The 15,256-nt window shown below is 33.6% G+C and overlaps 1 protein-coding gene across 1 annotated transcript; it reads left to right on the top strand.

Moving 5' to 3' along the window:
- Positions 1–7,880: 7,880 nt before the first annotated feature.
- LOC126623317 (dimethylnonatriene synthase-like) lies at positions 7,881–12,827 on the top strand. Its single transcript, XM_050292167.1, has 2 exons — positions 7,881–8,996; positions 11,967–12,827. Exons 1-2 carry the CDS (start codon positions 7,956–7,958, stop codon positions 12,582–12,584), a joined length of 1,659 nt encoding a protein of 552 aa, XP_050148124.1. The 5' UTR covers positions 7,881–7,955; the 3' UTR covers positions 12,585–12,827.
- Positions 12,828–15,256: the final 2,429 nt, after the last annotated feature.

Here is a 15,256-nt window from a genome sequence, read left to right as displayed (position 1 = left end):
GCGATTTTGTAGTGTTTGATATCACTAATATTTCTAGTTTTGTAATCCATTTGTTCGTTCATTGTGTATGCGCACTTTGATATTCAAGTAAAAATGGTTCTGTTTATTTTCTGGTTTACTTTATAGCTAATTTTTTAATACAGTTCAAGCATATTAAACGTTTTTAAATACTTGAGCTACAAATTCATTGTATTTATAGTTATTAATATTTTAAACATCAGTCCATAAAATAATTAATTTGTCCATTTTTCTGTAATCGTGTCTCAATTAGAAAAAAAGTATTGATTTGCATGAACTCGTTTCCTTTTTGCCCTCATCCCCTTTGTTTCTGCCTCGTGATTATCCTTATCTAAATGTTAGAAAAACGAGAGATTTACAAAGAAGAAAGAGGTGGTCCATCCAATTGGCTTAGGTAGATTGAGATTTGTCATTATTGGCAGTTAAATATTATTTATTACTTTAGTAGTTTGTATTTGAATATTGCTTTGTGTAGTTCGTGCGAAATATACATGCATGTTTCACATGTTCTCAGCATATGCATACATCCAATGGCTTGTGTCACCCTCAAGTGTTAGGCAGCACGTGGCCATCCCGCTGTCCCTTGGACATCAAGATTGGAACGTGTCATGCACAACATGTGAAAATACATGTGTAGCAAATGATGCAGCACTAGAAGAAGAAGATGATGATAATTTTGTACTGGGAAAGCTTTGTTCATCAAATATGACATGTTTAGACACAATGAGTTTATTAGTACTTCGAGAAAAACAAATATAACCCTTGTATTGTGAAGCATACCCCAAAAATATGCATTCTATGGTTTTGGGATCTAATTTGTTGCTCCTATAAGGTCTCATGGATGGATAACAAGCACAACCAAAGACTCTCAAGTGATCAAGTTTGGGTGAAGACTTAAACACAAGCTCAAAAGAAGATTTCATGTGAAGCACAAGTGTAGGCATCCTATGAATTAGATATGAAGCAGTGGCACAAGCATGAAATCAGAAATGAGAAGGCATTGATGCTTTTTGAAGTAGGGTGATGGCAATTTCCAAAAGATGCTTGGAGTCTCTCGACTCAACCATCATTGAATACTTTAATCATTGGCGAAAAATCATAGGCTACTTTTCGGTTGCTCATATTCTGAAAGGGATTCAAGTTCAGGCAAGAGAATAGAAGAATAGGAAACAAATATGGAGTATAAGGAAGCCTTTCTTATGCATTTTGTAAACCATATGACGTGGTTTTTGATGATTGAATTAGGTATTGATTAACATGCTTATTTTCTAAAGAAAACTAATGAACAGAGCTTCAAATCTTTACATTTTAATAAAAAATCATCCACTAACTTAATTTCATGATAAGGACAAAAGAATTTAAAAAAAAAAGACATAAAAAACCCAACTTGTGCTAGGCGCGTTCCCCCCTCCCAAACCCCCTTTTCCACGCTCCACTTTTTTCTCACATTTAATAGATTTTTTTTCTTAGAATAAGAAAAAAACTTTAAATTGAATTACATTCTCCAGTTTGATTTTTGTGGTGTTGTTTCTCAATAATAGTCATGATGACAAGAATTTTTTTTAATGTGCCCGCAACACGGGATGATACATCACGTGTCTCTATACAGGTCGTGAGATTCTTGTGTTAAAAAATTAATAACATAAAAAATAAAATTTTCCACCATTTACATACTAAGATGTGGTATACCATTTATGTTACAGGCACAAGGAAAAATTTCTCCAAGATGACACCCAAGCTCAAGAAATTGGATTGAGAGCTACATTTATTATTGTAGGTACGTAAAAATATGTTAGGAAATTTTAATTTAGTAATTAAAAATAAATTTTTAAATATAATTACTGAGAACATAATCTTCTCAAGATTTTGATCTAAATTGTCATTTATGGGTTCATCGTTTTCAGCGCAATGGGTGCTTTTACAGGACCAAAAAGAGTCTAAGTTTCAAACTTTATGAAACTGAACCAAGAATTAAACTCTATTTATAAAACTTGACCAATAAGTAGACACTATTCATGAAACTAGACCAATAAATGGACACTATTTATGAAACTAGACCAATAAGTATACACTATTTATGAAATGAAAACAAAAATTAAGCATTATTTCCAAAACTAAACCAATAGGTGGAAACTATTTATGAAACTAGAGTTAGAACTTGACAATATTTATGAAACATGACCAAGAACTAGACATTATTTATGAAAGTGGGCCAATAACTAGACATTATTTATGAAACCGGACAAAAAAATAGACATTATTTATGAAATAACTAGGCACTATTTATGAAACATGACCAATAACTAGACACTATTTATGAAAGTGGACAAAAAATTAGGCACTATTTATGAAATTGGACCAATAAATAGTATAGTACTGGTAGATCTAGGAAATAATAGTAAAGGGGTAAGTAAGAATAGCATGATTTATGAAACTAGGCACTATTTTTTAATTGTCTCATTTTCATTAAATTTTAAGTTTTTTTTTTTGTCATTTTTATGAAACTATAATTCTTTTTCTTTAAATAAAGTTATAGCATGATTTATGAAACTAGGCACTATTTTTTAATTGTCTCATTTTCATTCAATTTTAAGTTTTTTTGTTATTTTTATTAAAATTTAATTATTTTTCATTAAATAAAGTTATAGCATGATTTTTGGTTAAAATAAACTTAGCCTTATTGGTGGATCTAGGAAATAATATTAAGGGGCTAAGTAAGAATAGCGCGCACAGCGCAATTTTTTTTACCAGAAATAACATGCATATTGCTATTTCATCATTCTTGGTAGGCCTGAAGTCATTTGGAAATGCATACTGGACACCTGTTAATGCCTCGTTTGCGAGGGTAACTAACATGTTCCAGGCTACTCCCATATGAATGCTTAAGAAAGAAACGCACTTATCTTGAACACACTAACAATGTTTGATATCATTGCATCCCATTAATATATTTGTCCAAGAATGATGATGCTTTGTTATTCATTAAGATTATCATTTAATTCACTTTTCTTTCAGACATTTTATCAAACAGTTGGAGGGCATGTATGAAGCCAATTCTAATCTTCAAAAAGGCAGCACCCAAGGCATCCGTGGACATTCACCGAAGTTCAGGGGTCAGCTGACCTCCTACCCCTCAATGCATCCGCCATTGCTTAGCCCAAGCCTTTTTCATGAAAGTTCCACATTTTCCATTGATGACATATCATATGATTTGCAAATTTAATAAATAAAAATTATTCTGCCTAGCACTATCCTCAGATTATAAGGGATGCCTAAAAATATCAATGGACGCAGTTGTCACAACTGTCTCTCTCAGTCTGGTTCATGTCTTAAGTCAATAATGCAGAGAAATGAGCTTAGACAGTTGTGGCCATAGTACGGTCCATTTAAATAAAAGAAAACTAATGAAAATGGCTTGAAAACTTTGAGTTTTAATGATAAGGACAAAATAAAAGGTAAAGTGAATAGTATCAGGATTGACTTTTTAGTGTTAAAATGTGGTTTTTCGTTAAAGTGAACAGTACTGAAATCTTTTCGTTAAAATTCTCTTTAAATAATACATAACTTTCTCGTGTTTTCTTCTTTTAGAGATATTTTTATGTACTTGTGTAACGATAACAAATAAGGTTATCACACTATTTAATTAATCACCTATATATATGGATAATAAATTAAATACGAATTCACATCAGAGATAGTGAAAACAAACATGTTCTTGAAGTATAATTGTCATCTAAAACAATGGCAATACGTTGTTTTTACTAAGTTATTGTTCATAGCAAACAATGAAATGAAATGAAAATAAGGTCAAATGTCAAAAATAACTCTGAACATAAGTCATGTGCAAGTATTTTGGCTAGAAAACTTAACATTGTTAGGATAAGATAACAAATTAATGATTTAGAAAAGTTGATAAGATAAATCGTTTAAAATGTTAGTTCATATGATAAATTGGTAATGGTATATAAATTCATATGATATTTTTAAAATATTTAATGAAGGAAAATGTTTCATATTTCTAATTACATTAGAAAATGTATAGTATGAGTCCCATAACATTAATTACATAGGGAGATTAAACCTAACTTGGAGTCTTGGACCACTCCCAAGGGAAGGCACCCCTAATTCCTATACATGCACATGCAAAATCAACTATATGATACTATCCTACACATAATTCTCCAATCCACCAAATGATTGACACCGTATTAGCTTTTTGTTGGCAAGGGAAAACGATCCTCGCCCTATTCTTTATTGAGTATTTTGTGATCGTGATCGTTCATCGTGTAGTCAGAAATTATTTTAAAATTTAAAATTAAATATAAATAATACATACGAAAACTGACCGTACGATTTACAATGAACGATCACGATTACAAAATTTCTAGGATCCCCATAAAAAAAAATCTGGCCAAGATCCTTTTCCGTTGGCAAGTACTAAAGTTGGTCCACCCTCGTACAGAATTTATTGCACCCTATTAATGGAGGGAGATGCAAAACGGATTTGGATTCTCTGCCCTCCCAATTCGGTGTCCTCTCCGTGTTCTCTTGTTTGTGTGGTCACGGTTAAACCACGTCAATATTTTATATTACTATTCTTTTTTGTCTTATTATTTTTATAAAAAACAATATAAAATGTTAGCATGAATTAACCGTGACCACACAAAACAGGAGGGCACTGAAATGGGAGGGCAGAGAATCCAAGTCCATGCAAAACGGATGCATAACTGAGGGAGATGCAAAATTGCAGTTGAATGATGTTATTGATACCTAAATTGAAGGCAGATTGTCTGCCCTTCTGATTGGGTGTTTTTTTCATTCTCTCATATTTTGTGCCGTCACGATTAAGCCACGTTAATATTTTATATTGATTTTTTTATAAAGATAATAAGATAAAAAACAATAAGAATATAAAATGTTGACATGACTTAATCGTGACCATATAAATAAAAATGAATAGGAAATGCATCCAAACAGGAGAATAGACAATCTCCCTCCACCTAAATTTGCATCCATGGACAGTATATACCCCACTTCATAATGTGGCGGCAACAACTTCATGATCAAGAAATTATTGCCCTTGTAACTGAAAAAATAAAAATAAAAAATGTTAAAGAGACTCTTTTAAAGTGATGTTTTCTGTTATCTTACAGTTTAAAGTCTATTTTTGTGTTAAGATTTATGCAAAAAATATGAGATGGCAAATATTCGACGAAGAATTTCACTTTTAAAAAAGTCTCTTTAGCATTTGTTAAAAATAAAATAAAATAAAATAAAAGAAGAAGTTATTGTCGCCGATGTGAACAGAAATAATGGGGGGAAGAAACTACCATATTTGGGAATTGGGGAAATTTGCAAATTCCATTTTTACTTCACATAAACACACATGATCATTATACCATTTTGAATGAATAGATATGCAAAATTATCTCTGCTACATAAGCAAAGTTAACGATGTTAGTATCGGAGTTGACGAAAGTGGGCAACTTGAGTCATGGAGTAACAAGCAAGTATATGAGGAGGAAAAAAGAGAAGCAGCAGGGAAGAAATAAAGAAGAAAATAATAACTAGAAAGTGAATCTAACTTAAAATATAGCTTTTAATTATCAGTTTTTAGTTTTCATTTTGTGTACATTCTTGTTACATTTTTTTATACATTTCTTCCACCATTCATCCTCCACTCTTTTGTATCTGTATCCTCATTGGCCCCTTGTTTTCTCTTTTTATCTCTCTTTCCTGAAAAATGAAAAATTACTTGATCATTTTTTAGTAGAGCGATAACGTTAATAAGTTACATAGTTGGTTGTTAGAGGAAATAAAAATTGGTTGGAATCGAACCTTCATCAGAGTGCATAGACATGATTGCTCTAGATTGTTGCCATAAAGCACCATATAAAAAGAATAATACTTGGGTATTCACTAGTAAGTACTTGCCCTTTGATTTTGTCCAATGATACTTTAATACATGTTCTATTGTTTTGAAAAATAATGGGCATGTTATTAATTTTTCTTGGGCTTTAAAAAATAAGAAACACATTGCATTTTTTTATTAGGCCAAAACAGAAAGTGAGTATATAAAATATGTGTTATAATATCATTGGACAAATCAAAATGTGAGCACTCAAATATTATCCTTGTTACATTTTTTTATACATTTCTTCCACCATTCATCCTCCACTCTTTTGTATCTGTATCCTCATTGGCCCCTTGTTTTCTCTTTTTAACTCTCTTTCCTGAAAAATGAAAAATTACTTAATCATTTTTTAGTAGAGCGATAACGTTAATAAGTTACATAGTTGGTTGTTAGAGGAAAGAAAAATTGGTTGGAATCGAACCTTCATCAGAGTGCATAGACATGATTGCTCTAGATTGTTGCCATAAAGCACCATATAAAAAGAATAATACTTGGGTATTCACTAGTAAGTACTCGCCCTTTGATTTTGTCCAATGATACTTTAATACATGTTCTATTGTTTTGAAAAATAATTGGCATGTTATTAATTTTTCTTGGGCTTTAAAAAATAAGAAACACATTGCATTTTTTTATTAGGCCAAAACAGAAAGTGAGTATATAAAATATGTGTTATAATATCATTGGACAAATCAAAATGTGAGCACTCAAATATTATCCTTTCACAAAGAGCACTTAAGCAAAACAATGACTGAGCGACCGGCAAGTGGATCCGATTGAAATAATCAAAATATTGGTTTGTAAAGTTTAAAATTATGGTAATGCTAGGAAGATCAAATTTGTAGATAAAATTTTGTAAACTAATGATATTAAAAGTTGATAATTGAGTTATTAGTTAAACGTTGATAAATGTGCTCATTTTTATTGGTGACACATCATCTAGTTTGCAAATTTTGTCTATAAATTTAATCTCTCTAGCATTACCCCGAAATTAACATGGATTCAAATAAGGGAGTTTTAACGAAAAACCGTGATACTGTTCACTTTAATGAAAAACCATATTTTTACACTAAAAAGTCAAACTGGTACTAATCACTTTACCCTTTATTTTATCCTTATCGTTAAAATTCAAAGTTTTCAAGTTCTTTTCATTAGTTTTCCTTTCAAATAAAGCCACCTTAGAACGGCCAGGGATCTGCTGTCCCGTGATGTCTCATTTATGTGTCGTTCTTAATTTTTTGACATTTGTGTATTAATTTAACACCAATGTTAACACTGTTAATTTTTTATAAACTAATTGAAAAATTAAAAATTAAAGAAAAACAAAAACCCATTCGATAACTATCCACTGCAACTACATATTCCCATTGCGATGACCACTACAACCACACAACCTATCGTCGCCGACCACTGCAACCACACCAGTGACACCACCCCATCGCCGCCGATGCTACTCCTCACAGCGGCAAAGCTTCCTTTCCTTTCCCTTCTCTCTTTTCAAGTTTCCGTACTCTCGTCAACATGTGAGAAGTTCGAAGTTTGAAATTTGGGATATCTAATTGGTCGGTATGTGATCGATCCATCTCGTCACAACCAGCAAACAGTGTGTGAAATTTGAAATTTGAGAATATCTTATCGATCGATTTGGGGAGGATGCTGAAGGGTTGGGGTTGGTGGCTGCGGTGATAGATTGAGAATATCTAATCTAATCGATCCATCTCGTGGCCGAAGTGCATGGTGGAGAGGTTGGGTTTGGTGGCTGCGGAGATTGGGGGAGGATGCTGAAGGGTTTCTTAGGATGCTGAAAGGTTTCATCAGCTATGGTGCCTTTAATTTTACAGTTTAGTAAAAGTTAACAGAGTTAGGTTAGAGTTAAGTGATGATACACATGTCAAATAAATAAAGAAGGAGACACGAATGAGACACCATTTTCAGGACAGCATACCCGGAGCCCCTTAAAACCTATAAATATACATACGAAATCTATGATGTGATCATCCTACGCACATTTCATATATCTCCAACCATGGATGATTTCATTTCTCCATTCCACAAAATTATTAACACCATATTAGCTTTGCTTCTGGTTCTCTGTTGTGCATTGAGAATAATCGCAGCATACACTAAGCAAAACAAGAAGAAGAATATCATCAACAACACAAAGACAGAGACCAGATCGTTGACCAAAGTCCCTCAACCTCCAGGAGCATGGCCTTTCATAGGTCACCTTCATCTCCTACATGGCAAAGATCCAGTTGCCCTAATTCTTGGCGCCATGGCCGATAAATTCGGTCCGATCTACTCACTTAAGCTTGGTCCGCGCCAAGTAATGGTGGTGCTTAGCGCTTGGGAACAAGTAAAAGAACGCTTCACAAAAAACGATATTGCTTTCTCCACACGACCGAGTACAGCAGCCGGCAAACACTTGGGTTACAACAACGCTATTTTTGCCCTAGCCCCCTACGGACCCTACTGGCGCGACATCCGGAAGTTGGCTACTCAGGAGTATCTCTCAGCCCAAAAAGTTGAAATGCATAGTCACGTGCGAGCCGAAGAAGTCGACTCATTCATAAAAAAATTGTTCGATGTGGTAGGGTCGTCAGGGCTCACCACATCGCCCCCCACTTCACCTACTGTAGTGGTGCATTTGAGCGAGTTAGTAGAGCACTTGACGTTTAACATTAGCGTGAGGCTGATTGCCGGGAAGAGATTTTCAGATAGCGAATACAACGAGAAAGGCAGTGAGGCTTGGCGTTTCGAAAAGGCTATGCAGGAGGCTATGCATCTCCTTGGCAATTTTGTTTGGTCGGATGCTATGCCATATTTTGAATGGCTGGACAGCTTGTTTGGGCCTGTGAGTTTCATGAAACGCACATTTAAGGAGCTTGACTCTGTGCTTAGCAGCTGGGTTGATGAACATCGTTCTCAGCAAGGAGACAAGATCGGTAATAAAATCAATAGCAGCAGGGTCGAAAGTGACTTGATAGATGCGATGATATCCAACTTTGGAGAGGAGGCTGTCATTTCTGGGCATAGCTGTGATAATGTTATCAAAGCAACATCACTTGTAAGTTTACTCTAAATTTGGAATTTATATTACATATATATAAGGACACTACGCGGTATTATATAGACTTGAGACATGTTTAAGAACACCTACCTAGAGTTACACGTACACAACTATTTTCACGTAATTTTCTAGCATGCTTCAAAGCAGTGGCGTAGCAGGAAAAAATTTGAAGGAGGGTCAACTTTAAATAACTATAAGAGTAAAAGATAATAAGAAAAACTCATAAATATTCTACTAAAATTACAATTGTCCTCGACGAATTTTCATAGTCTGAAATCTTCTCATAATCACATCATTGTCAATATTATCGAAGAAATCTTTCTCGATATATAAACAAAAAAAATCACAAAAAAAATTGTAAACTAGGAGTTAAGAATTACCTAATTGATTTGTTGGTTAAAAAAAATTCCAAAAATGAACTGGTGAAGGCTTGTTGTCTTGGAGTTGAAGATGGCTCATTCTCTGACTAGGAGAAGTTTAAAAGTTTCTTGTTGATGGAGGAAAAGTTTAAAATTTAATGCTAATTGATTGATTACCTTTTCAGTTTGTGTAATTCCTTAATTTTCTAAATATTAGGAATGATACGCTTTATCTGTATGAGCATATAAATGTAGTAAATAATAAAAGAAGATAAAAAGGTAACTGATAAACTCTACCATATTGGGACTCTTTGGTCAACTAACAAATAAGGGGTTAAATTGTTTAGTGGTCACGAGAGGATCAATATATACGAATATAACAGATTATTAATAAATTATAATAATAATAGTATTTTAATGAAAATCATTAAAATGTCACAAGGGTCAAATGACCACCCTAATGACAAGTGGCTCCGCCCCTGCTTCAAAGTACCCTATACATTAAAAAAATTCGGATTTCCGCTTAACACAATGCAAGTTCTTGATATGGTCATAAATATGTCTATGATGGATCGCTATCGAATTTTTATGTATAATACGAGTTGATTTTTGATCGAATCTACAATTAATTATAACATACTCCCTTGAGATTGGAGGTTACTTTCAAAAAGGACCTAACTATTTAAATATTTTCTATTACTTGAGATATTAAATTGTTAATTAACCATTAAAGTCACACTGCTTAGATTATTTGGGTATTTTCGCTAACCGTTTTCGTGGCGAATTGCCAGCCTGCCGTTAAAACTCAATAGACCAATTTTAAATTTTTGCCGCACATGCCGTTATAAATGATCATTTGACTTAGAGCATCTTCAATTGATATGTTAAAAATCTTACATGAACTGTTTTTTATAAGGAAAATATGATTTTTTTGGTCCCAAAGGAGATGCCAAAATCTCATATAGAATGACATTCTTTACTTTGTTGCCAAATTTGAAGGCAACGTCGAATTTTTTTATTTTAATGTTAATCCCACATATTTTTGTATTTTTCTTCATTTATTAATTATTTTATTATTAAATTCTAACCCACCTAATTTTATAAATAACCAAACAAACATTTTAATTTGACATTTTTGTAAATCTCCTACTCCAAATGTAAAATATTATTTATTATTTTTAAAGGCAGCATGTGAAATATCTCAATTGCAAGTGGGCCCATAAATAATTAAAAAAAATAAAAGGTAATGATATTCTTATTATCTATTTTTATCATAATTTTATATCACTCAAGAAGAGATTTTCCAGTATGCCTAGAACATAAGATGGTATACCACGTATCACAATATAAGTGATGAGATACTTGTGATAAAAAATTAACAACCTGAAAATTAAAACTTATCTCCAGTTATATAGTGAGAATGTGGTGTATTTCGGGAATAATGAAAATTTTATCCCGCCTTGATGACAGCTGAAGTAGATAGCCACATCATTTAAAATAATTTGAACTTTTTATTCAAGTAAAAGAATTTAAAAAACCAAAAAGAAAAATAAAATCTAGCAAACCTGAAACCCAATCTCAGGGTTTCCTCCTCCTCCTTCCACCGCCACCACCCACTATCCACAACCCTTTCAATCATTAATTTTCCCATTGTTTTTTTTTTTTGGACAAATTAATTTTCCCATTGTTTACCATTGAATTCTTTCTTTCATTATGAAATCATATCTATCATTATTTTTTTTCGTTGACTTTCCGAAGAATTTTTCAAACACTATGTTATTCAATTTTTAGCCAAAGTGTAGAAGAAAAAACTTATAGATCTTCACCATGGTTGTGGGGAGACTGCCTATAGGAGTATGAGGAGGGAGGAGAGCAACAGAAAGAAAATGTGAAACCTAGGTTTTAGGACTTTCTAATTTATTTTGTTCTTTTTGGTTTTCTTAATTCTTTTAGATAAATAAAAAAATTCAAATTATTTAATGATGTGGTTGTCCATCTCAGCTGCCACCTAAGGTGGTATAAAATTACGGTAGTGCTATCCACACTCATCTTTACCTTTCACGTTCTTGTTAATTTTTGTCTATTGATCTTCATTTTATTTGATCCGACGTCCGGAAATTGAAAAGAGTGTGTGAGAGGTAAAAATCGGTGTGTGGATAGCATCACCTTGAAATTATGGTACAAATAGATAGTAAGAATAGAATCATTGAAAAAGAAAATGACCTCAAGAAGAGAATGTGAATTTTGGCAGCAAATTGGGCAATGCCAACGCAGCTTGGATTGGCCTCCTAGTTGGGAGAGGATTTTCAGTATGTCAAGAACACGACCCGTGCACGAAGTTTTATAATACAAGTGGTTTGATACTTAAAAAAAAAAAATTCAACACTGTGTATTATGACACATAATATACCAAGCCTTGTTCACCGCACAATGAAAAAAATTCTCCCCGGTTGGAACTAGAAAAATGCTTATTATTTCTGTCAAACAGTTCAAGTTGGTTAACAAAAAAGAAAACAGTTCACGATGTAAAAAAAACAGCTGGGCTGGAGATCTTCTAGTAATTGTTAATTAGATCATATAATTCTAAATATTGTGTCTTAATTGGCAGATTCTCATCATAGGTGGCACACAAAGCACTTCTGTTGCACTAACATGGGCACTTTCCTTACTCCTCAACAACCCAAGTGCCCTAAAATCTGCCCAACAAGAATTGGACATCAACGTAGGAAGTGACAGATGGGTTCAAGAATCCGACCTTCCGAACCTCAAATACCTCCAAGCCATTGTCAAAGAAACCCTACGCTTGTACCCGTCTGTCCCAATCACCGTCCACGAGGGCACGGAGGATTCTCATCTCTCTGGCTATCATGTCCCCAAAGGCACCCGTATAGTGGTCAACTTATGGAAATTGCACCGGGACCCAAGCATGTGGGCCAACCCTTGTGAGTTTCAACCTGAGAGGTTCATGACCGACCATGCTGACGTGGACTATTTCAAGGGTTTTGAGTACATTCCGTTTAGCTCGGGCAGAAGGTCTTGCCCTGGTGCGACACTAGGGTTGCATGTGGTTCAGTTGCTTCTGGCTCGTTTGCTTCAGGGGTTTGATATGAGTAGAGTCGGTGATGAGCCGGTGGATATGCGTGAAAGGGTGGGTCTTGCCCTAACAAAAGCAGATCCACTTAAGGCCTTTCTTGCTCCACGCCTTCCTCTTCACCTGTATCTGTGAACGATAATGCCACTGAACATTCAGCGTTATGGTTTTACATGGCAACTTCAGAGTTCTTCTGCATATTTATTATTAACTAGCCTCTATGCACGTGCTTCATGGAATGCTAGAAGTCTTTTTTTTTCTTTCTTTTTTATCACAGGCGCTATGCGCCTCTGAAGTCTTCTATTATTATCGAAATATTTTGTGTAAAGTACACATAAGACTCATTATCTTTGTAAATTAAGAGAACAATTTTTATTACGCGCACAAAATCTCTCTTCAAAGTGCCACATGAAAACTATTATATTTTGCTGCAGTTCTTACACTTATATTACATACATAATTTAAGGGTTGTGATTTAGTTGATTAATCATTGTGTTTTGGCTAGTGAATTAATTTTTAAAAGTCTAGTTTAGTCTTACATGAAGGAGATTCAATCATCACCGTGGCAGCCATGAATGGCCAAGGAGAAGATACCTCTCCGATCTAGGTCCTATAATTAATGATATTCGATCTTTCATCATAGATTTTTCTAATACGAAGTCTTGCCATATCAAAAGGGAGGCACATCAAGTTGCTCACAGACTTGCACATGCTGGAATGGGGTGTGCTCAGGAGATTGTGTGGCTTGATGAACCTCCGGGGTTAACTTTGGATGCGCTATTTGAAGATTTTTCACATTAAATGTATTGTTTGATTTGGTATGTGAGGATAATTAACTTCAGTTTGTTTGTGCGAGACACTTTTTTTCCTTTCAACCAGGTGAAAGCCTTGGCAAGGTTTTTATTAATGCCCATATATGCATCATATCCTCACTTTGTACAGTTTTTCTCATCTTAATGAATATCGTACCTTTCATTCCAAAAAAAAAAAAAGGTAAAAGAAAATGGAAGAATTTGAAAGAAAGGAACAGAACCATAGCAGCTTCTTATCGTGTCTTCTTCATAATAATAAGAAAAATGCCCAGGTTTCCTTGCTGAGTTGTAAAGAAAAGAAATGAAGCTTTTTAGTGTTAGAGATATTATAAGCTTGGGAATATGTAAGTTTAGATTGTGACACTTGTCAAAATATTAGAGAGTTAGTTAAGATTTGGTGGTTAATGATTGCATATAAATAGGGATATGATCAATAGACAAATATTTTGACAAATATTTTTACATATATATATAGGGATAGAATCAAGAGACAGATTTTGACAAATATTTTTACATTCATTTGTAGCCTTTAGATCTTATAAGATCCAAGGTCTTGATTAAGAGTGATTTGGAGGCTTTTAAAATTAAATGACTTAGATGATTATGTGGATTATAAACTAATAAGGAAAACACTAATTTAAATAAAAAGATTATCAAATAATAATAAAATTGAAAAAGAAATAATCAAACTTTGAAATATCTAGTGTAAAAAAAATTAAAAATTAAAAAAAAACATGAAATTCCATTTCCATATCTGCTAAAGAGGTCTACAACTTCTTGATGAAAAGTCTTTCTTTCCTTTTCTTTCCTTCAAACAAAGAACCCTAATTAGAGAGAGAGAGAGAGAGAGAGAGAACATGATACCAGGCAGAAAGAGTTTTGCTTTGACAATAATTTGTTTGGAGTTAAGCACCCTAATCCCAGGCTAGCAACTCAATCACTTTGCCACCTCCATAGAAAAACGTGTCGAGTCAAACATGTTTGAGATTTTTGCAGCTACAAACTCAACTCAATCACTTTGCCACCTCCATAGAAAACCGTGTCGAGTCAAGCATGTTTGAGATTTCTGCAGCTACAAACTCATCAACCATTCAGTTGCACCGTATTAAAAAATAAATAAAAAAGTGAAATCCAGGAGTCAAGATTGAAGATTTAGAATTTAGGGTTTTGTTCTGAGAAAATTCAAGAGACTGATAGCTTGATTCGTTGTAGTGTGCATCAAAATTTCGTATCAATCGAATTAGAGTATCACAGGTAGTGAGGCGCGAGAACATTGATCTGTTTCCTTACCTTTCTTGGGTGTTCTTCACTATGGGTTTTACATTCTTTTTTTATCAGTTCAAATTTTGATTATTTTTTCAATTTTATTTTATTAGATAATTCTATTTAATTTAAATTTGTGTTTTCCTTATTAGTTATAATCCACAAAATCATCCAAATCATTTAATATTTAACAATCTCCACATCATTCTTAATCTAAACCATTGAATGTTATTATATCCTCAACATAATAACTTCTCTACTAAGAAAACAATAATACAAAGAATATTCAGCACTCTCTCTCTACTTTCTCTCTCTAGTTCTTGATTCTTCATCACCATTGATACAATATGTGCATAGCTTGACATGGTATCACTCACCATTGTTGCTAACGCATTCGTCTTCAAACTTCCTTCTGCTTCTGCATCCTTCTAATCTGAATTTAGGGTTTCTATCTTCGATTCCGGCAAAGCTTGGACAAAGTCATATTCTTTGTGAATTCTAGGGTTTTTGCTATGAACTTGAAGATTGATCCAGTTTTTTGACTTCTTCTTCTTTGTGATTCTTGCTCGCAATGTGTTTGTGCTTAGATTTCTTCTATGCATCTCTCAAGACTTGGTTCTTATCTTACTACAAATCTGCGAAAATGTAAACTGCTACACAATTACATATTTTGCAATCACCAATTGTTGCTCTCATGTCTACTATATCTACTTCTATTAATGTGAAACTGGA

The sequence above is a fragment of the Malus sylvestris genome, chromosome 5 (assembly GCF_916048215.2).
Source record: "Malus sylvestris chromosome 5, drMalSylv7.2, whole genome shotgun sequence".
NCBI lineage: Eukaryota > Viridiplantae > Streptophyta > Magnoliopsida > Rosales > Rosaceae > Malus > Malus sylvestris.
The sequence above is the reverse complement of the archived record's forward strand: the minus strand, read 5'-3'. Positions and strand labels throughout refer to the sequence as shown.

Bases quoted from the DNA above. Each gene is read 5' to 3' on its own strand.
- LOC126623317 (XM_050292167.1), top strand. From the start codon at position 7,956: ATGGATGATTTCATTTCTCCATTCCACAAAATTATTAACACCATATTA. The intron at 8,997-11,966 runs GTAAGTTTACTC...CTTAATTGGCAG, and splicing joins TTATCAAAGCAACATCACTT to ATTCTCATCATAGGTGGCAC.